This window comes from Artemia franciscana, unplaced genomic scaffold, assembly GCF_032884065.1.
Source record: "Artemia franciscana unplaced genomic scaffold, ASM3288406v1 Scaffold_284, whole genome shotgun sequence".
NCBI lineage: Eukaryota > Metazoa > Arthropoda > Branchiopoda > Anostraca > Artemiidae > Artemia > Artemia franciscana.
In genome coordinates, this window is record NW_027063596.1 from 170,145 (window position 1) to 192,825 (window position 22,681).

The 22,681-nt window shown below is 33.3% G+C and overlaps 1 protein-coding gene across 1 annotated transcript; it reads right to left on the reverse strand.

Moving 5' to 3' along the window:
- Positions 1-470: 470 nt before the first annotated feature.
- LOC136043018 (zinc finger protein 227-like) lies at positions 471-17,906 on the reverse strand. Its single transcript, XM_065727902.1, has 4 exons — positions 17,874-17,906; positions 6,980-7,141; positions 4,436-4,606; positions 471-2,672 (listed from the first exon to the last, which is right to left on the reverse strand). Exons 2-4 carry the CDS (start codon positions 7,023-7,025, stop codon positions 1,609-1,611), a joined length of 1,281 nt encoding a protein of 426 aa, XP_065583974.1. The 5' UTR covers positions 7,026-7,141; positions 17,874-17,906; the 3' UTR covers positions 471-1,608.
- Positions 17,907-22,681: the final 4,775 nt, after the last annotated feature.

Here is a 22,681-nt window from a genome sequence, read left to right on the forward strand (position 1 = left end):
GACAGTGTTTTATTGACACTATTTTGAACTGTTTTACTTTCGTCATGGAAAGGCAGTGTGGTCTTCGAAGTTATCTAATGTGACAATTAATCAACATGGAATAGCTTTAATTCTTCATGATTTTTTTTATAGATAAAAATGACTATTGTTCCAAAGGTCTTGTGGCGGTCTATTTATTGAGTGAATTTTCTAGAATAGGTATTTAGATGCTAATTCGCAGCAGACTTAAATGAAAATACCCTTTTGCATAAATCACATTTAAATGGTGTCACCAGTATGCACTCTTTGAGCGTGTTAAACAGCCCAGTCATGGCAAGCATTTCTTGCATAAAACATGTTTTATTCACGTGTATGAAATCTTATGAGTTCATTCAAAAACCTTGATGTAAACAAGCATTTCTTACATATGTTATATTGGTTACAAACAAGCAAACCTGTATTACTAAAGAACCTGAAATTGCTATAGGAACTATACACAAGAAAAATATATTGAAAAAACTAGTTTGATGAATTACTAATTGGTTGTGAGAATAACAGCCACAAGCTACTGAGTATACAACAATCTTTCTAAAATCCTGCAAATTTTAATCCTGCAATTTTAGTAAAATTTCTAAAATTACAAAAGTGTTTCTATAAACATCACATATGAAAGGTTTCTTACCTGTAGGCAGTCTTTGATGTGTATTCAAACTATAAACTTGTGAAAAACACTTCTCACATACATAACATGTAATTGCTTAGTCATCGATATGCCCTCTTTGGTGCTTTTTCAAACTTTCTGCATGAAACAAGGTTTCGTCACATGCATCACATTTAAACAGTTTCTCATCTGTAAGAATTCTTTTATATGTGTTCAAGTTTGCAGCATGAGAAAAATGGATAGTTGCCACTTCATACTACCCAGGTCAGAATTTTTTTTTTTTTTTTGTATATTTCACATTTAAGCAGCTTCTCACCCGTATGCACTCTTTGGGGTTAGTTCAAATTACCTGCCCGAGAAAAGGCCTTGTCACATACACCACATGCAAACAGTTTCTCATCCGTATGCGTTCTTTTATGGGTGTTCATATGTACTGTTTGAGAAAAAGTTTGGTCACAAACATCACACATAAGCGGTTTCTCAACCGTATGCATTCTGTGATGGGTTTTCTAATTATGTGCGTGAGAAAAGGTCTTGTTACATAGATCACATTTAAAATGTTTCTCACCTGTAGACACTCTTAGCTTCGTCAAATTTCCTGCTCGAATAAAGGTTTGATCTCAAATATCACTCTTAAATGGTTTTTCACCTTTATGAACTATTTTATGGGTGTTCCGAATTGATGCTTAAGAAAGGGTTTGGTCAAAAACATCATATTTATATGGTTTTTCACACGTATGCATTCTTTGACGGGTGTTCAAACTTCCTGTTGTAGAAAGAGTTTGGTCACAGACATCACACTAATACGGTTTTTCACCTATATGCATTCTTTTACGGATATTCAAATTTACTGCTTGAGGAAAGGTTTCATCATAAACCTCAAACTTAAACGATTTCACACCCGTATGCATTCTTCATAGGTGCTCAAATTTGCTGCTTGAGAAAGGGTTTGGCCACAAATATAACACTTAAGACTGTTTCTCACCTGTATGCACTTTTTGGTGCCGGTTCAAATGTGATGCTTGAGAAAAGGTTCGGTCACAAACATCACACTTAAACGGTTTTTCACCTGTATGCACTCTTTTATGGGTGTTCAAACTTGATGCTTGAGAAAAGGTTCGGTCACAAACATCACACTCAAACGGCTTCTCACCCGTATGCATTCTTTGATGGGTGTTCAAATGTACTGCTTGAGAAAAGGTTTGGTGACAAATATCACACTTAAACGGTTTGTCACCCGTATGCTTTCTGTAATGGGTGTTCAAATTTGCTGCATGAGAAAAGGTCTTATCACAAACATCACACTTAAATGGTTTCTCACCCGTGTGCACTCTTATATGGGTTTTCAAACTTGAAGCTTGAGAAAAGATTTGGTCACAAACATCACACTTAAACGGTTTCTCACCCGTATGCATTCTGTGATGGGTGTTCAAATTATCTGCGTGAGAAAATGTCTTGTCACAAACATCACACTTAAACGGTTTCTCACCCGTATGTATTCTTTTATGTTTTTTCAAATTTGCAGCATGAGAAAAGGTCTTGCTACATACATCACACTTAAACGGTTTTTCACCCGTATGCACTCTTTGGTGCCTATTCAAATTTACTGCTTGAGAAAACGTTTGGTCACAAATATCACACTTAAACGGTTTGTCACCCGTATGTATTCTTTTATGTTTCTTCAAATTTGCAGCGTGAGAAAAGGTCTTGTCACATATATCACACTTAAACGGTTTCTCATCCGTATGCAGTCTTTGGTGCCAGTTCAAATCGTACATTCGAGAAAAGGTCTTGTCACATACCTCACAGTTATATGTCTTTTTCTTTTTATGAGTTCTTTCATATTTTTTCAATTTTCCATACTTTTTACTTTGAAGGCGACTTTTCAAACCTGTTTTCTGACTTTCTAAGTCTTTTCCTTCAGATTCTGATGCACACGCAATTGAGAAACCGCTCGTTGATCGATTCTTTGAAACAACTAGTGACGTATTTTCCTGTACTAGAAGACCAGACACGTGTGGTGAAGAGTGACCTAAAAATTTAAAAGTCTACAGAGCTAAAAAAAAAACAAACCAAATAATACAAAAAAAACTCATAAAACCGAGATTTTTCTATATATTTCCATATGGTGATATTTCGAGACATTCGAGGTATTTCCATATTTTTTGGAAGTCTACAGAGTTAGAAACAGAGAAAACACTATATCTTTCAATAGCTTTTAACAACTAATTTTATTTTCGATCCCTCTTCTCTCCCTTATGGTGATACTTATATTAGCTTTCAAAATTGTTTATTCCAATGCTACGAAAGAGCCAAAATGACACCTTAAACGATCAATATACCGTGGTGTTCATTAGACTATAAAACAAGGAGAGAAACTATTCTAGGAATTATTATAACTAAAAGATGAGGAGCTAAAAGAATGTACATCATATGTTAAAGTCTAAACTTTTTCGGTAGCCGCAATGCTTTGGATTTAAGAAATAATACAAAAGTCACGATATTTCGAGACAAAATTCGAGATATTTCAGTCACATATACAGAGAAACCACCATCTGCTAATATCCGGGATTATTAATCATCGTTGTTCAAATTGTATTAAAAAGATTCATCCCTATTTGAATTGTTATCTGTAAGACCTCAGGAAAACGTGACTTTCGTCGTTTTTTCCTTAATCCAATGTGACTCACTATGATCTTCAAGCTAAATATTTAAAACAAGCTCTTAGTTGTAAAATCAGACAAAAAAACTTTCGACCTTATCAGCACAAAATGAATTCATTATTTTTGTTGGAATCTAGTGTTTTCAGTAAATTAATATTCTACACTAAAATTTTCTGGTAGGCAGCAAGATAATAACAGCCGATTTTCTGCTTCAACTTGAAATCAAAATAATAGACAGATTTACTTCTTATTTTAAAGAGAAATATACACTATAAATACGGATTATAAAATATATATTAAGATGTAGTTTTAGGGCTTATTATCAATCCTTTTCAAGAATAATAAAACCTGCAAAAATAATTTCAAGTGAAAACTTAAAAATGTTCATAAAAGACTACAAAAGCGGTTTGGCAAATACGTGCACATTGGAAAAAGATAAAACAAACGTTCCATCTTAAGATATTTCCTGTTGTGTCTGAAGTGAAAATACTGGGAATCATTTTCTCCCAAGACTTCTTTTGCCTCACAAGTTGACAGTGCGATTAGGAAGGGTAGCGCTTCCACTCTGTCTAAAATGCCTTGTTTTGGTTGTGCTGTCAAAAGTCTCCTCTGCACCTACCTTTACTATGTGCGGCTAGTCTTGGAGTATGCATGTCCTGTGAGGGGCACCTCCGTACTACATATTGCTTACTTAATGCACGACCTAGATTCATTGCAGAAAAGGACAGTTAGGATTATCCTGGGATGTCATGATATCCTTTACCACGAGACACTCAATAAACATGAAATCCAGTTCCTTGAGCAAAGAATGAACAATCTCATCATGATATTTGGAAAAGCATTGATGTTAACCAACCATGATATTCTCCCTGCAGATGCCCCACGTAACAGAAGAACCAGAAAAGAACCCAAACTGACATCTACGAACATACAAATATTGTAATTCATTTAAGCCATTTTTTACGTCTATGTATAAAATATAATGGTTTTGCAACTGTTTAATTAGCCAAGATCTACGAGAGTTGCGTAATAACCCCCCCCTCTCTCTCTCTGAAACCCCTTTGTCTTATTTTGTCCAATAAATAATATCCAATTCATTTCAATCAACAAAAACACAATGTTTCAGACATACCTTCATTGTTAGACCCTGCGGGTTGCAATTCCTGGGTGTCGTATTCAGATTTGCATGGTCCTGAAATGCTAGGTAGATTGAGCGAGGGAACATCTTCACGTTTTGGTGACAAAATATGATTTGGAAAATGAAAGGGCTTCTCAAGGTCACCTGGTAAAGCATCTTCAAATTCTAAAACAAATTTCAAATTAAACAGCCATAGAAAAAATTTAACAGTTAAGTTTACAACACAAATCTGCCTGCTTTTCTTTTTAGTTAAGAGTCAAATGTAAAAATACAGATATTATGTATATATATATACATAATATATATATATATATATCAAGTTCCTACTTGAGATGCCATTAAGAACAAGTAATTCTTACCTAACGAGGCGGTATTCAGTACCTGACCCATTTACTGCGGTGGAAGCGTGTCTTGAAAAGTACCGTGATAGAGTAGAAGCGAGTAACCACCAGTGGACCGCCATTCTTACATAGTTGTATTATAGTTCCTTCGTGATTATTTTCATTTCAAGAAGTTTCGTTGTGTTTTGTATGTGCGTTTTCTTCTCTTTTGTTTTTTATCCGTCTTTTGTTCAATTGTGACGGGTTTTTCCAATATATTTATTATTATTATTATATATATATATATATATATATATATATATATATATACATATATATATATATATATATATATATATATATATATATATATATATATATATATATATATATACATATATATTTATATATATATATATATATATATATATATATATATATATATATATATATATATATATATATATATATATATATATATATATGTATATGTATATATATATATATATACATATACAGATATATGTATATATGTATATATAAATGTATATATATGTATATATATATATATATATATATATATATATATATATATTTATATATATATAGGCTATATATATAAATATATATATATATATAAATATATATATATATATATATATATATATATATATATATATATATATATATATATATATATATATATATATATATATATATATAGCCTATATATATATATATATATATATATATATATATATATATATATATATATATATATATATATATATATATACCAAAAATTTTTCTAATTTTTCCTCTCCCTTCAGCCCCCTAGATGGTCGAATCGGGGAAAACAACTTTATCCAGTCAATTTGTGCAGTTCCCTGACACGCCTACCAATTTTCATCATCCTAGCACGTCCAAAAGCACCAAACTCGCCAAAGCACCGAGACCCACCCCCTAACTCTCCCAAAGAGAGCAAATCCAGTACGGTTACGTCAATCACGTATTTACAACATATGCTTATTCTACCCACCACGTATCTAGAACTTGTGCTTATTCTTCCCATCAAAATGCACCCCCATCTCTCCACTCTAAGCTTTTCCCAAGATTTCTGTATCCCCTTCCAACCCCCTATGTCCCCAGATCAGATTCGAGTCGACAAATGGAGCATCTGAGACATAAGATCCTTCTATATATGATGTTTCATTAAGATCCAATCACGTATTTGTAAGATAAAGACACCCCAACTTTCACGTTTTCCAAGAATCCCAGTTTCCCCCTCCAACTCTCCCCAATGTCACAAGATCTAGTCGGAATTTAAAATAAGAGCTCTAAAGCACAAGATCCTTCTAAATGTCAAATTTCATTAAGATCTGATCAACTGTTTGTAAGTTACAAATACCTCATTTTTTCTAATTTTTCCAAATATTCCCCCCCCCCCTCGACCAGAGAGAGCGGATCCGGTTTGATTATGTCAGTCACGTATCTTAGACAGGTTTTTATTCTTCACATTCAGTTTCATCCTGATCTCTCCGCTTTAAGTATTTTCCAAGATTTTCGGTATTATCGGTATAGCTTTAAGTATTTTCCAAGATTAATCGATATTCATAACGTAGAACTAATACATGGATAAATCTAAATTTAAGAAAACGTACTCAATAAAAAAAGGATATTGAATAAAAAAAGTATAACTAAAAAATAAACATAACAATCACAAGAAAATGGCACAACTAAGGTTAAAAACACCAATCAATTGTGGGGTTTCTGCATTTGTTCCCAAACATTAAAATTCAAAATATAGTCTCCCAAAGTTTAAAAGCTGAATTCAACAAACTTTATTCTTCTCTTACATGTCTTTTAACTTGATAATCCCATCTGCATCCTCAGGAGTACACCTGCTTTGGTGGTAATATATTGTTAATCATACCAGCACATTGAAAAGACTGACAGGAAAATTATCTACAGGATGATTACTTGTTCACCAAACTTAAAAATAAGAGCTAATAATCCAACTTTGAATATATTTTTCCGCACAGAGAAGCCACTTTCATCACCCCTCAGCTCTTAAAATGTTAAATCCAAGAACACATGCGTTACATTTTTTTTTTCTTAGGACCACTTAATGAGAAAGGGAAAAATATAGGACAATTATTTTCTAGAGCAAAGTAGCTTTTTTTTACTCTGTAAAAGTAAATTTAACAGTACAGCTTACCGTTTTTAATGAAAGAATCCTTAGAAACCGTGATGAGATCAGCCATTTTCAGAAAATGTGGCAAGTCCGTGAAAGATCTTGGAACCGAGTTAATGCAAATTATGAAAAGTATTATACTATCATCAACACTTGGATACAACACAGATTTTAGTCAGCAGAGTCCTAAAATACAAAAGATATAATGACTGATGACTAATAATGACTTTTAACCACTGCAGAGCATATTTTATCTTAATACAGTTGAAAGTACAGACTGGATTCCTTCAGCAGTCAAAGGCATTAGAAATCTGAATTATCAATTTTAAGACTAGGGTTCAAAAATTAAAAAACTGCCTTCCTGAATTTTATTTACAATAAACTTTCACGGTAAAAAAGGAAAATACAAATTTTAGCTGAATCTGTTAGCTGTTATGGCTTTTAGCTGTATTCTAATAGTATATATTCCAAGCCGAAAATTATTACGTTGGAAAATTTGGTTTAATTCCTGTAATGAAAGCTTTATTCATGGTTTTATTTTTTAAAACATTAAAAAGTGTAGGCCTTTTATGTATATGCCACAAGAGGGTATATCTATCTGTTCTTACTTTTAGCCCTTCAAAATATGTCAATAGATCTGAAATGAGATCCAAAAAGATATTATGTAATGGCATTGTATTTATCTATTTAAAATTAAGTAATTACTTTCTAAAGGAATTTCAGATTCAAATTTAAAGATAAACTGAAGCAATTTAAAAAGTAGTACGTCCAGAAAAATTACCGTTTTCTTTATTATCCACTGAAATATAGTACAATATTTGTATAATATGTGGTTTGCCTTCAATAACATTTTTTTAAATTAAAATATGGTTTTAGCATCTACATCAGTATGAAACCAATTTCAAATTTTGCTCTAACTCTTTAATTAAACTTGAAGACAATATACAAATGAAAAAAACAACAAAAATATCCCTGTTCAATATATTTTCTATATATCATGGTTACAGTGAAATATATATATATATATACACATATATATATATATATATATATATATATATATATATATATATATATATATATATATATATATATAATATATATATATATATATATATATATATATATCTATATATATATATATATATATATATATATATATATATATATATATATTCAGGATTTTTATTTAAACTTCTGTACAACACACACAATTTCGATTGGCAAAGACCCGGTATAACAATATAGTGCACCTATTTGACAAAAAAAAACTCGGAAAATATCAATCTAAAAAGGGTAACAAAAACAGTGTGCAACCGAGGGTAACCGATGACCGGCAACTTATTTGGAAAGAAAAAGAAAAATGAGCCCACCATATCAACATCAAACAAACAACTATTTACTTTAAGACTTTTTTATCACTGATTCTTGAATTTATTTATAAGGATAGAATGAAGTTGTTTTTTTATACTTGGGAGAGATTTACTGTAGTCAATATATGTTAGATAAAGATGCCATGAACCCATGATTGAGAAATATGGCGAGAACCGTGATCTCTCAGTGGTTAATTTCGGGTCTTGCCGAGATTTAGAAGATTGGCTTGGTACTAATTCTATATATATATATATATATATATATATATATATATATATATATATACATGGATTTATATTTACCATAAGGGGGGAGGGGTTGAAAAGTGAGGTTCTTTTAGGAAAGGTTTAATCAACCATTTAGAAATTTTAAAAGTAGTTTCTATAAGTTTAAATGTTCCCTTCTGAGGAAAAAACGTTTGAAACATATCCATTAACACTTTTCTGAATTTACAGGAGGTCAGCATTCCCCGACCCCACCCCCACGAAAAAATCTACAGCAGAAAATTCTCCCACAACATTATGTCCCTATGGAAATTACCACCCTCATGGAAAATTTCCCGACAAATAAAATTGAGTAGCAACAGAGAAAGTACAAAATAGGTACCTCCAAAAGTCAATCACATGCCATGAGGACTAACATAAGGATTACATATGAAAAATATTTTTAGGACATAGGTTGGTTGGTCTCTCCAACCATTTTTAACAAATAAAAAGGACTAGAATTCTCAAATTCTAATCTACTGAGCATCCTCCAAAGCTACCACAACCACAAGTGGGAAATTGGGAAGGAAGGAGAAGCAGCACCCCTGCTATACAGAATAATTTCTGCTAGTTTTGGGGTATATTGTTGCTCTTTACTTACATAGTAACAGCATAAACCAGAAATATTCCTAAAAATCAAGAGAGATTAAATATGATTTTCTACCTCCACCATTCCCTTTCCTTACAACTAATTACATATTTACCTGGAGATTCAATGAAAGTTAGAATATTTTGGCATTAAATGCACCCTTTGAGGCATTTCCCCTTCCAAACAAAAATAGAAAAGGGTATAGGTAGGGGCAGTTGTCCTCTAATCACTTTAGAATCTAAAAAGGGCACTGGAACTTTCGACTTCCAATTTAATGAGCCCCAATACAAAGTTTGTAGGACCAACCTTTCCATAGGAACTTTATATCTTAACAATGCACAACCTGCATACCTGACAGTCCTTGCCCCAGGGGCTAGAGAGGGAGATCCTCTAACCCGGACGCATAGATATATGACATTTAGTTTATTTTGAACAAAATGACTGTCTCGCAATTTTGATCGGGGATAAAATAGTGTGGGTAGTGGCTTGTTTGCCTCACATCACTTTTGACTTTTCATTAATCTCTTTTTCATCTCTTCCACACGAAGTTTGGCAAATAAAGAAATATAATAAATTGAGCACGTATGGCTCTTTCCATTAAGCAATGCTATAGCATGCCCGTCATTTAAACAGGTGAGCAGGGCTAGATCTAAAATGGGGCAGGGGACAGGTGCTCTGGGAGCAGCAAAACAAGCTGAAATTTTAATATTTATGGACCAAAATTGTAATATTTTCAGTAGTGGTGGTGTAGCAAGGGACAGTGAAGTCTACATTTGCCCCTGAGAAAAAAGCCAATTCCAGCTCTGTAAGTGAGTAGAACTTTCAATTTCTCTTCTAATTAATATCTGAAACATTCCAGGGTAAATAAGGGGGAGAGCCATTATCCCACGATATTTTTTGTGGGGGATTGGAATTTTTCCCAAGCTTGGGGGAATTTTCCCCAGGAGGAGTTTTTGAGGGCAGGATTTTTTGGATGAGGGAAAACACCTGAATCAAAGTTTCTTTAAGTGACTCTTTTCTTCAAATTAATTTAATGGGAAATATACAAAGTTAACAGCATAAAGCAACAGGAAAACTTGAGAATATACAATTTGGGAATGCCTATATGTTTGACCTTTAAAGAGGATGGAAGGGATAGTAGATTAGAGTGCTTTTAGGAGCAAAATAAGTATTTTAGAATGACTTTTTGTTAGTGTTCAGAATTTTATGGCACTTCCCTTTGAGAGGGAAACAACTGAAACAAAACCTTCAACTCTTCCTTAAAATTGAAATAATTGAAAAGAAGTAGTAAAGCAGCAAATTGCATGCATGCATACTTTTTCAAAATTTTGCAAGGTTTTTTAGGGGCTTTTTTAAGGTTGAAGTAGTGTCAACACTATGAAGAAACAGAGAATTTTTTCTTCTTCATCTTTTTCAGCAAACGAGGGCTTTTCAGTTGAGACCATTCAGCCTTTTTTCCTTTTGATTCACTCTGTGATATGAACAGAGTTATTAATTTGGTTGCTTCTGATTCATTTAGAATCTGTTCAGATTTATTTCAGTAGATCATTTGATTCGAGGAGTTGAAATATATGAAGATAAATGCTGATTTCTGAGCTCAGCTTGCAAGTATAGTCAGATAGACTCTTAGCTGAGAGTGAAATTTTGTGATATTTGAAGCACTTTAACAGTTTACAATGCAGGATATACTTTGCAGACATCAGCATATTACACTCATATAGGCAATGGTCAATTGTTTCAATTTTTAAATTATAATGACTGCAATGAGGGGGGAGGGAATTGAGCCACTTGGATTAGTGAACTATTATGAAAAAGCCTGAAAATTTAGCCAATTTTAGCCAAACTGACTTCTACAATACATTTTAGAAAGGTGCTTATTGGGGAAGGGTAATTGTGGATTATTCTTGTTTAACAATACCTCTGATAACCTGCACTGGTATATGTCTCTAATGAGGATTGATTTCCCACTTGGCTGGTCAATAATTAATGCATTTTTGCAATTTCATCAGCCTGATGGTTACCATTTATACCTGAGTGGCTTGGAACATACAAGAGGTAAGTTCTTATTCCTCTTGGAGCAAGATTATCAATAATGCTAAGACAATGAAATGTATCTATATTCATCTTATACTGAGAAGCTGAATAGAACAGCTTTAGGCTTGACAAAGAGTCAGAATAAACTATACTTTTTGTAAATTGGCAATCACATGTTGATTATTCATGAGGTGCTCTAATGCCATGATTATGGCATTTAACTCTACAGACATTATAGACATATTATCATACATTCTCTCACTCATTGCAATATTAAAGGTTGGGAGAAAAGCTCCACTTGCCACCTTCTCATTCATTTTGGACCCATCAGCAAAAATTTGGAAATGATTTTTATATATAATTGTATTAAGCTCAACATTGAGTATGAGGTATCATATTATTCTTCTCAACAAACCATAGCAGTCAATGGCACATCATTTTCTCCATTACTTTTCCTAGCAGAGGAGTATTCATTATAGACCTGTAAGACTCAGGGTCATATTTGCGTTTATTTTTTTAAATATTGGTAGAAGATATGAACATTTCCAAACATTGGGAAATGTGGATTTGACCTCTGCATGGTTATATAAATTTAGGAGTTCCTGTTTGTAAGAATAGGGGAGATTCTTTATCCATGTAATGTGTATATTATTGTAGCTACAAGTGTCATTAGCCCTAATATGTTGTTTTGTATTATAAAGGTTCATGAATTGAGAATGGATAGGTTATATACTCTGATCCTGGGCAAGGCTGGCATATTGGATTTACTGATATTGGGTTGGTGATACTTTTATTATTTGATGTTAGCTTTTTTGAGAAAAGGGTAGCAAATAATTTCGTCTTTCCATGTCATTGTCACAGTGGATATTATCATACTGAAGTGTGTTAGGGGATGTTTTTTCCAAAGATTTTGCTTTTGAGTTTATATATAATTAATTCACATGTTTCTCTGGAAAGACTATTTGCAAAATTATTCCAGTACTTGCATTTAGTGCTAGTTATTGTTCTCTTAAGATTAGCCTCTGCTTGTAATTTACTTAAATATGTAGCAAGAGATGGTATCTTTTTGAGAAAAGAGTTGCAAAGAATTTTGCCTTTTGATTATCGTTGTCATAATGAGTATTATTATAAAGTAGCTCATACTGGAGTGGGCTGGGGGATGTTTTTTTTTTTTGCACAGATGTGGCTTATGAGTTTATGTACAGTTGGCTCACATGTTTCTCTGGATAGACTATTTGCAGCATTTCCCCAGTAATTATATTAAGCATTTATTATAGTTCTCTTGAGATTAGCCTCTGCTTGTAATTTACCTAAATACGCAGCAGGAGATTCTTAGGCATGATCTCCTAGCTGCCTTTTTTGGTCTCCAAATAATATGGCACTCTTTTGTCAACCATGCTTTAGAAGTATTTCTAAGGATTGTTTTCCTTGGTGTTGTTTGGGGAACACCATGATTAGTTTTATTTGCTGGTATGGATGTCAAAACTTCAGCATGTGTGTCAGCTGTCACATGTGAAACATATGATTCCTGGGTGAGGCTTAAAATTCCACCATTAAGCTTGTTTTTGAACATAGTCCAATTTGCTTTAGTGTTGATAAATTTGGGCGTATGTGGCAGAATTTTAGCTGGTTCATTTAATGAGAAAACTATAGCAAAATGGTCTGTGCAAAGTTTATTAATTTTCTTTATATAGATTTTGTTCAAAATATGTATTGACTCAATTTGTAGGTCAATTGTTGAAAATGTGCCACTTTTGGGGTTAAAATATGTATTTAGATTTGGAGGGGTAGCAATGGCTAATTCAGTATTATTTTATGTCAAACTGTCAATGAGGTTACCAGCTTTATTTGCTGGCTCATCCCCCCACAGAAGGCTGTGGTCATTAAAATATCCACAAATAATTATGTTGTTTAGCATATTAGAATTAGTTATACTGCTTAAGAAATCCATGGCATTGGTAGTTTGGCCATTACAGTTATAAAAGCTTATTATGTAAGTTTAGGTATTATTTAGCCAAACATTGATTCCAATTGCATCAACACCATTTAAAAATTCTGGATAATTAAGGCCACAAAATTTGGTGTTGTTATTAAAGCTACACCACCTTTTTTCTCTCTGAAGACGTATCCTTTCTCAGGATAGTATATCCTGGAAACTTTATTTGTTGATTTTTGGTCAAATGGGTTCCCTGAAGGCAAGTAATATCACTGGATTTATTATTCATAAAAGATATTAAATCATTTAACTTATTTTCTCAAAGTGATCTTACATTCTACTGAAGTATTCAGATGTGCTGTTTTGTTGCTTTAGTTTTCATATTTTAGTGTGTCAATGTTTAGGTTTGCTAGGAGTAAAGCAAGATCCTTTTTGCTTGGATAAGCATGTGATTGGGTAGGTACAAGTTTAACAATTCATTTATGATTTTTGCTTTTAGTGGTTTTTATAGGTTGAAAGACTGAACTGCAGTTTAGAGTTTAGTATAGAGAGGCATATATTAGGTGTTATTTTGTTTGGATTTTGATCTGACTTGTTATCAAATAAGGGATTAATTCCTGGTAATTCTTCTGTTTTGTTTCTGCTTGGGAGGGGTGGCTAGACTAGCCTATCATTGAATGCAGAGGCTGGTTGGCTCAGCCTTGGTGATCTGCTCAGATAAGAATTTGAGCTGGGGTTTTGAGGAAGGAGCCTTATGGGTTGCTTTGGGTAGGTTGGGTGTTCTGTGAGTGAAAGTATTGTGAGGTCTCACTGAGGGTCTAGTTTGGTGTGATTAGGCTGATTTTTGCTTTTTGTGGTTGTTATAGGTTCATAGACTGAACTGCAGTTTAGAGTTTAGTATAAAGAGGCATGTATTAGGTGTTAATTTGTCTGGATTTTCATCTGACTTGTCATCAAATAAGGGATTAATTCCTGGTAATTCTTCTGATTTGTTTCTGCTTGAGAGGGATGGCCAGACTAGCCTCCTATCATTGAATACAGAGGCTGGTTGGCTCAGCCTTGGTGATTCTCTCAGACAAGAATTTGAGCTAGGGTGTTCTGAGGAAGGAGCCTTATGGGGGGGGGTACTTGTTGCTTTGGGTAGGTTGGGTTTTCTCTGAGTGAAAGTATTGTGAGGTTTCAGAGAGGGTTTCGTTTGGTGTGATTGGGCTACATTTTCTTCCAGAGTTACAAATGGGTAAGGTATAGCTTTCTCTGATGCTATCTGGAGTGTTATTGCTCATTTTTTACACACAGGGCATAAAGTCATATTGGAAGAATCATGGACCCCTTTGCAGTTTATACATGTAGGCTGATCAATTTCACAATTTACCATTCCTTTGGGATGGGAACTTTAACATTTGTTGCAGGGTTGTAATATTTTACTGCATTTTTTTTTTGCTGTGCATCCTAGTCTTAGACATCTTTGGTACTGGATTGGTTTTGGCTTGTTGGGCTTGTGGTGTTTCATTTGTCCAAAGAGGAATATCTGGCCTAAGATATTGTTTTCTTCTCTTAGTGTGCATAAAAAGAGGTGCTTGACTTTTGGTCATTAGCATCTGGTTTGCCCAGTTGGGTGATACTGCAACTGGGATTGGGTTACCTGTTCTGTCAGAAATACTCCTTTAGCTCTTGAATAGGTATTTTTGGACAGATGTTATGCACAAATATTTTAATTGGGTAGTGGTTTTGCATCAATAGATCAGACTTTACTGAGATGTTAAGAAGGGATTTTGAATTCAGTAATATATCTGCTAATTTAGAGTCTTGGAGGGCTATTAGCAAAGATCCAGCACAAATAATGTTTAATCAGACTATATTGAGATGTTAAGAAGGGATTTTAAATTCAGTAATATAACTGCTGATTTCGAATCTTGGAGGGCTATTAGCAAAGATCCAGCACAAATAATATTAAAAAAGAACACTGATTTTAACAATTTGAAGATTGCAAACCTTAAGAGAGCTACCTTATTTATCTCAAAGAGGGTATCAGGAGAAATTTTTAAATATTTTCCTAGATTTTGTGAAGGAGTTGGAGCAAGAGGATGGGAATTATTTTTTAATTGGGGAGATTTTCTCCTTTTTTCGGAGCTCCTAGAGAGGACATCTTGAAAGCTATTTTCATTTTCATAATGGATAGTGACAAATGCCATCACCTCCACTACTGTGATATTCATTAAGTTTGACTTAAAACTAAAAAAATTACAATTTTAATATAGGACCTAGAAGGTATGACAGCATTGATGAACCATGGAAATATTTGCTGCTGATGCAGAAATAATCCTTTTCAGAATGAAATATAGTACTAATATATAATTCAGTGTCATCAGAAGTAAACCATAGGAGATTTTGAAAACAAATTAAAGAAATACAAAGGGTGTATTCCAAGGACTTACTGAAGTAACTGAATGGTTACTAATTCTGTTCCCAGTGGGAAATGGTTACTGCCCAATCCAAAGGGAACAAGAATAGTTAGGGGTTGTCCTAATTGGTGTAATAAGGCATAGTGTAATAACACTATGCCACACTAACTATTTTCTTTGGAGTGAGCTGTAATAATGCAAATAGTTCTATTAAGACAAAATGAGGGATAATAGATCTTGAATCTATTTTGGCTTATGCAGAGCCAATCAGATCCTTCAGCAAGCCAAGCAAAGTAGAGGAAGATTTAAAATTATTCTAATTGTGCAAAAGAGAGAGAGAGAGAGACGGATTCCTGGAACAACAAGTCATACATGTTTTGGGAATTGTTTATAGAATCTGTTAAAGAAAAGAGAATGATGTATATAAAATCTGATAAATTGTATAGAAACAGGGAAGCTGTCAAATACTTATGGGCAGCTATTGGTGCTCAGATGGAAATATCTGGATATGAGAGAATGACTGGTGAGTTGAATTCTTCACATCTTGGTCACACTTGGCTTATTTCAGCACAGATTTAGGCATCAAAGTGATTACTCACACTAGACTCAAGAAAAGGCAGCTTTTTCAATTGTAATTAGAAAAAAGGAATTTACTACATTTACAAAAAATTGAATGTCAATGTTTTAAAATCAGGAGATAGATTAGAATAAAACAACAGTCTTAGTTAAATTACAGAAAATGAATGTTATATCAGTGGGCTGGTATCTGCCAATAGGGTCCACAGGTCTTTCTGGGGGACAACTCTTTGATAGACCATTACTCCAGAGACTGATGACCCATTCTTGAAATCTATGTGATCTCTTTATAGACTGGTCATTTAGATATTGGATGAGGTAAGAATTTTGACAAAATAACACTATAGCCTACCTTAATTTTTGGTTTTGTTTTCTCTGGTTTTAGCTTTGAAAATGCAATTCCTATTATTTGAGTATAATTTTAATGTGGATAAACAGTTTTTTTTTCTAAGATTTGTAAATATATTTACAGGTTTTTCAAACCTTTTAAATTGGGTTTGAGCAAAATTGTGAAGCTGAATATTTCATTTAAGGAGAAAAACTATTTTGCATGATTTTGCTTTTATAAAGTGTAGATTTTAAGGTTTTCAAAGGTCAATACCTTCTAGAGAAAGAAAGAGTTAAGTAAGTTCTTTAAGATACATTCTTGGGACATGCTTTATTCTATAGATCTGTCCCTGAATGTTTTATGTTCATAACCTAACTACTTTCTAAGATAGCAAAAAGTGGCTTGTCTAGAATTTTATAAGAGAGAAGTATTTATCAGACCCAAAAAACAACATCAGCATTGATAGTCTCCTCAAGAAGTAAAAAACTTGTCCTAGGGGGGTGGCAAAAATACACTAGCTTTACTATTTAACTTTATAGGCTAAAATTCAAATAGTTTCAATTGCACTGATAGTCAAAAATAGACCTTAATCATGGACACAAATTTTATGTTTGAGCAAAAATTTGAAAGGTAATGCCTGATTCTAGATATGGAATTGCAAAAATAGAGCAAGTAAGTAAATCATAGAGAAAGCCAATCACAGATACATTCAATCTATGGCAAAGGTTGTGAAGCAGTTTAATTGTATTCAAATATGATAGGATGTAAGGGTAGGTTTTTTAATTTAAAAAAAAAATGAAAACAATGTGTTTCTAGGTAGTAGGAAGCTAATGCCTACTAAGCTAGCACTATTCTAACTATATACTTCAAATTCCAGATCAAGAACTTACTATCTAGGTTTACTGTAAGTAAAATATTTTGCCAAGATTATGCTCTGTCTGAGTGGTGGGGCATTACCCCATAGGCCTATTACATTTTACTGATATGACAGTTAGAATGGTTATCAGTTGTACAACTGCTGTGTATCTTATTCTAGTAATCCATTATCATTATAGTATTAGGTTAGTCTCCACTATGGGTAGACTCATTAAACTGAGTTGAAGCTTGAATCACAATGGGGTGCTGACTTATGCAGATTTGTTTTGAAAGGTATTCCTGGTAAATATGTTGATGCTTTGATTAATTTGGTGGCTGAAAGACAATATACCAATTTTTATATCATTTCTTTTTTTTCATAAATTTTCAAGGCTAATCTTTGCTGTCTCAAATGCATGCCGGCCCCTCTATCCTGATGAGCCTTGATAACATATAGCCTATGGATATGTAAGCTAAAAAAGTTTTATCAATTATCAAAGAATAATGTCAAATTGTCCAAGTCAGATTAAGAAAAAAAACACAAGCAAACTTTTATACTACCATTTTTCGCATGATTTAAACTTTTGAATTTTCCGCTAGTAAATAAGAGCCTTGAAGTTTTACGCGAATGCTTTCGCATAATCCCTCGCTTTCCTTCAGGCCGAAGGAAAGCGAGCGATTTCGTACATATACTAACACTGAGCCTAGGTTTAACCATTTGAGTCTTGTCTAGCTCTGAACAAGCAGGCGTTGTTAGCGTTGCCTCTACGAGACAAACAGTTGTTCGCGATGATGAGGTAGCAATACCAACATTTCATCAACTACTAGAACTCAGTGAGAAAAAATATTGCTCCTTTGATGACTGCCCTGATAAGAATGATCAGGATCAGGAGGGATCTCAGTGAAAGTTCCTGAAGAGAAAATTGAGAAAGTCAGCTTCTGATTATTACAATAATAAGGTTAAGGATCTGTATTCTAACAAGTCCAAACAATGGTACGGGAAAATTAAAGAGATTTGCAGAAAAAACCCTGTTGAAGTTAAGCCCCCTTATAAGATAGCCAACAGTAATTTTTGTGTCATTTCTTTTTTTCAAAAATTTTCTAGGCTAATCTTTGTTGTCTCAAATGCATGCCAGCCCCTTTCTCCTGATGAGCCTTGATTGCATATAATCTTTGGATATGTAGGCTAAAAAAGTTTGCTGAAAGTGAAAGATAAAAGATAAAAACGTTTGCTGAAAGATAATATCAAACTGTCCAAGTCAGTTTAAGAAAAAAAACACAAGCAAACTTTTATATACTACCATTTTTCGCATGATTTAAACTTTTGCATTTTCTGCTAGTAAATAAGAGCCTTGAATTTTTAAGCTCCTATCCAAATACAAAAAGTTCAAGGCTTTTATTTACCAACAGCGTTGGTAAATAAAAAAACAGCGTTTTCACTCAGATCTCTTGTAACCACACTGCTATTTTTCCCAGACATAGCCCATGCAGCGTCACTGCATTTACTGACACAGTTATTCAACTGTAAAGCTTTTTCTTTTATATGGAAAGTAATTGTACTGAACATTACTGCAGTAGTTTTTCGATTTATTGGTTTCCAAAGGATTTGTTTAACTCGTGGCTAGTAGAACCATGCCCCATCACACTTACTTAAGCTTAAATCATGCACACTAAAGCACATTTGCTTCAACATATTTTATTATTGTGTACGTATACCTTGCAAGGTATTATTGTATACCCTACGGGCTTTTAATACAATTAATTAAAATGGAAGAAATTTTAATAAGAAGAAAGGATCTGTGAAGTATTAAAAATTGGGCTGTCAATTTTCGGACGCAGGAAAATGCCCAAAAATGTCATATGAGTGAAAAAGACCATATTAGAACAAATAAGCTAAGAGCAAACCCACAGTATCATCTGATAACATACTCTAAAGCAGTTAAAACCAATTTCAGTAATTGATTTTCCCCTCTGAATGGCAATAATTGCAGCCATATGGGAACACGCGATTCATTTAATTGTTCTAATTTCCTTTAACAAAGAATTCTCCCTTCATGCAATCGGTTAGCATGTAAAATGTATTAGCCGATTTGAAATATTAGGAAGACCTTCATAATCCGGGTGTCTAAGGCACAGTTCCATTGAGGGGGAGTTTCTTTCGTATTTAATGTGAACAGAAAATCTTTAGAATATAAAGGTTGCCTGAAAAAAAACACCTTGATAAAATATTTCGAAAGAAAATAAAATACTAAAAAAAGAAATCCTGAAGAAAATAAAATCTCTTAAAGTATTATGTAACATCCCAAGCGTAAATTGTTATTAATTAACACCGTTTTGTGCGCTGCCTTTATGCAGCATCTCACATACGTGCCTAAAACGTAACATCCTCGTGTGTGCCAATCCAACGTGTAACCCCCAAGTGTGTACCCTCTTCAGTTACAAGCGGGATTTTCCCATAGGCCCCGCGAGATTGTGTCATTCCCAGTAAATCTACCAAATTACGTATGATTACATTACCCTCAAAAGGAAACAATACCCTATTAAGTATCATCCAAACCCTATCACATAACAAACCAGCCCTATGACATAAGAACCAAAGAAAAATCCTGGAGTAAAGAAACCCTGAGGTTGTTTTAAAAAACTTTCTGTTACGTAAAAAGCAAAGCAATCCCTACATATTTCGTGATTAGCACCTCTGTCTCTTAAAAAACATTCCCTATTATGCATTATAAACATGCATCTTGCCCTGAGGGAATCACCGTTCAACTTAAATCATTGTGATTGGAGAGCAGGCAGCCCTCCTCCCAAGCCTCCTCATTTTTCGAAGCATTCCAAAGAAAATTTTCAGACAGCTATTTTGTTCAGTATAGTAGCAGGTTCTAGTAACTATATTTCTAAGGATATTGGGATATGTCAAACCCACAGAGTTATGCAGTTTGCCAATTGTACTTTAAAACTCAATGTTACTTCAAAATTAAATAAAAAGGCACTGTGTGTATGGTTGCTAATTAGACACCTTAACAATATCTTGAGAACGACTGGGGGTATTAAGTTTCCAATTGAGAGCTACTACTATTACTACTTCCGCTCTTACAATTTAGTTAAATCAAAAAAGTGTAAGTGTATATATGTCGTTAAAGAGGATAGATATAATTTTTAGGGAATGGTGTTGTTTTATTTTTCAGATCAACTTGAGGAGGTATAAGACCCAATTAAACAATATTATTCGTGTTGGTGTTCAGGTCATAGAAAATTTTTACCCAAAATATAAAAAGCAAGTCAAACTTTGGATTCTTATAATAAAAAAAACAATAATTTATCAAAATATTTTTTCACATTAAAAAGACAATAAAAGGCAAAAAAATTATTAAAAATGTTTCCCACAAAATGATTTTTTCAACGGAATGTAAAGAGCAACATTAGACTAACAATGAGTAGAAATAGAGACATATAGTCCCCAAGCGTAAAACTTACACAAATTAATGAACAAATTAAACTCAAACCAAATATATATTATAATAAATAGCCGAGCCAAAGTCAAACCGAGCAAAAATTGACATGAATAGGGCTGATAATCCCTATACCTTTTCAACTGTGGATTGTCAGTTTCGTATACATATACTTATATTTAGTCTTTGAAGCTTTGATGATTTTTTATCTTTTAAAGTAAAAAAAGTAAAAACACTTGAAGCATTATAAAGTATTTTTGATCTTTCATCCTATTGTTCTTTTTGTGTTGCCTTTGTTAGATTCTAAGTTTTGACTTGCTTCTTGTTTTGCTTATTCCAATCTCATAATCATTTCTTGGTTAAATTGATCAGGATTATAGAAATGATGACTGTGGATTGTAAGTTTAATGCAGATACTTATATTCACTCCTTAAATTTTTCTTAATTTTTCTATCAAAGAAAAAAGTTCGAACATTTGAAGCACTTATAATTTTTTCATCTCATTTTTATTTTTATGCTGCCTTTGCATATTCTAAATTTTTACTTGCTTGTTCTTTCACTTTTTTAATTTTGTAATCGTCTCTTGCTTATATCAAACAGTTCATGGTAACGAACTGTAGTAAGGATCGACCCGGCTCGATAGTGACCAAAACTCTAAAAAATGGAATTTCGATACCAATAGTTACATCAAAAGAAATTTTAAATATATAAGTTTTATTAAGATCAGTTATACCCATCAGAAATTACGAGCCTGAGAAAATTTGCCTCATTTTAGAAAATAGGGGGAAAAAACCCCTAAAAGTCATACAGTCTTAACTAAAATCACACCATCAGATTCAGCGTATCAGAGAACCTTAATGTAGAGGTTTCAAGTGCCTATCTACAAAAATGGGGAATTTTACATTTTTTGCCAGAAGACAGATCACGGATGCGTGTTTATTTGCTTTTTTGTTTTTTTCCCAAGGGGTGATCGTATTGACTGAGTGGTCCTAGAATGTCGCGAGAGGGCTCATTCTAACGGAAATTAAAAGTTCTAGTGCATTTTTAAAGTGACCGAAAAAATTGGAAGGCACCTAGGCCCCCTCCCACGCTCATTTTTTCCCAAAAGTCACCGGATCAAAATTCTGAGATAGCCATTTTATTCACTATAGTCGAACAACCCAATAATAATGTCTTTAGGAACGACTTACTCCCCCGCAGTCCCCGTGGGAGAGGCTGCAAGTTACAAACTTTGACCTGTATTTACATATAGTAATGGTTACTGGGAAGTGTACAGACGTTTTCAGGGGGATTTTTTTGTTTAGGGGGGAGAGTTGAGGGGGGGGGGGGTTACGTCGGAGGATATTTTCATGGAGGAACTTCTCATGGGGGAAGAGAATTTCAATGAAAGGGGCGCAGGATTTTCTAGCATTATTTGAAAAAAAATAAAAAAATAAATATGAAAAGATTTTTCTACTGAAAGTAAGGAGCAGCATTAAAACTTAATACAAACAAAAATTATTTCGCATATGAGGGGTTTACCTCCTCGTAATACCTCATTCTTTACGCTAAACTATTTTTAGTAATTTATACTATTTTTTCTACGGCCTCATTTTTAAGGAATTGGGACATCTAAGCTTTAGTGTAAAGAGCAAGGTATTGGCGAGGGTTGAACCCCCTCATATACGCAATAAAACATATGAATATAGAATTTCGTTACGTAAGTTAATTCGTTAGTTGCGTATAATTTTTACCAATGAAAACGTTTGTAAAAAATTAAGAGTTCTAGTTGCCTTTTTAAGTAATAAAAATTGGAGGGGAACTAGGCCTCCTCTCTCACTCCTTTTTGTCAAAATCTTCCAATTAATTGGAATTAATTAATATGTAATTTTGCTTTAATTATTTATGTGCGGAGAGCCAAGATCAAAACATGTATTAATT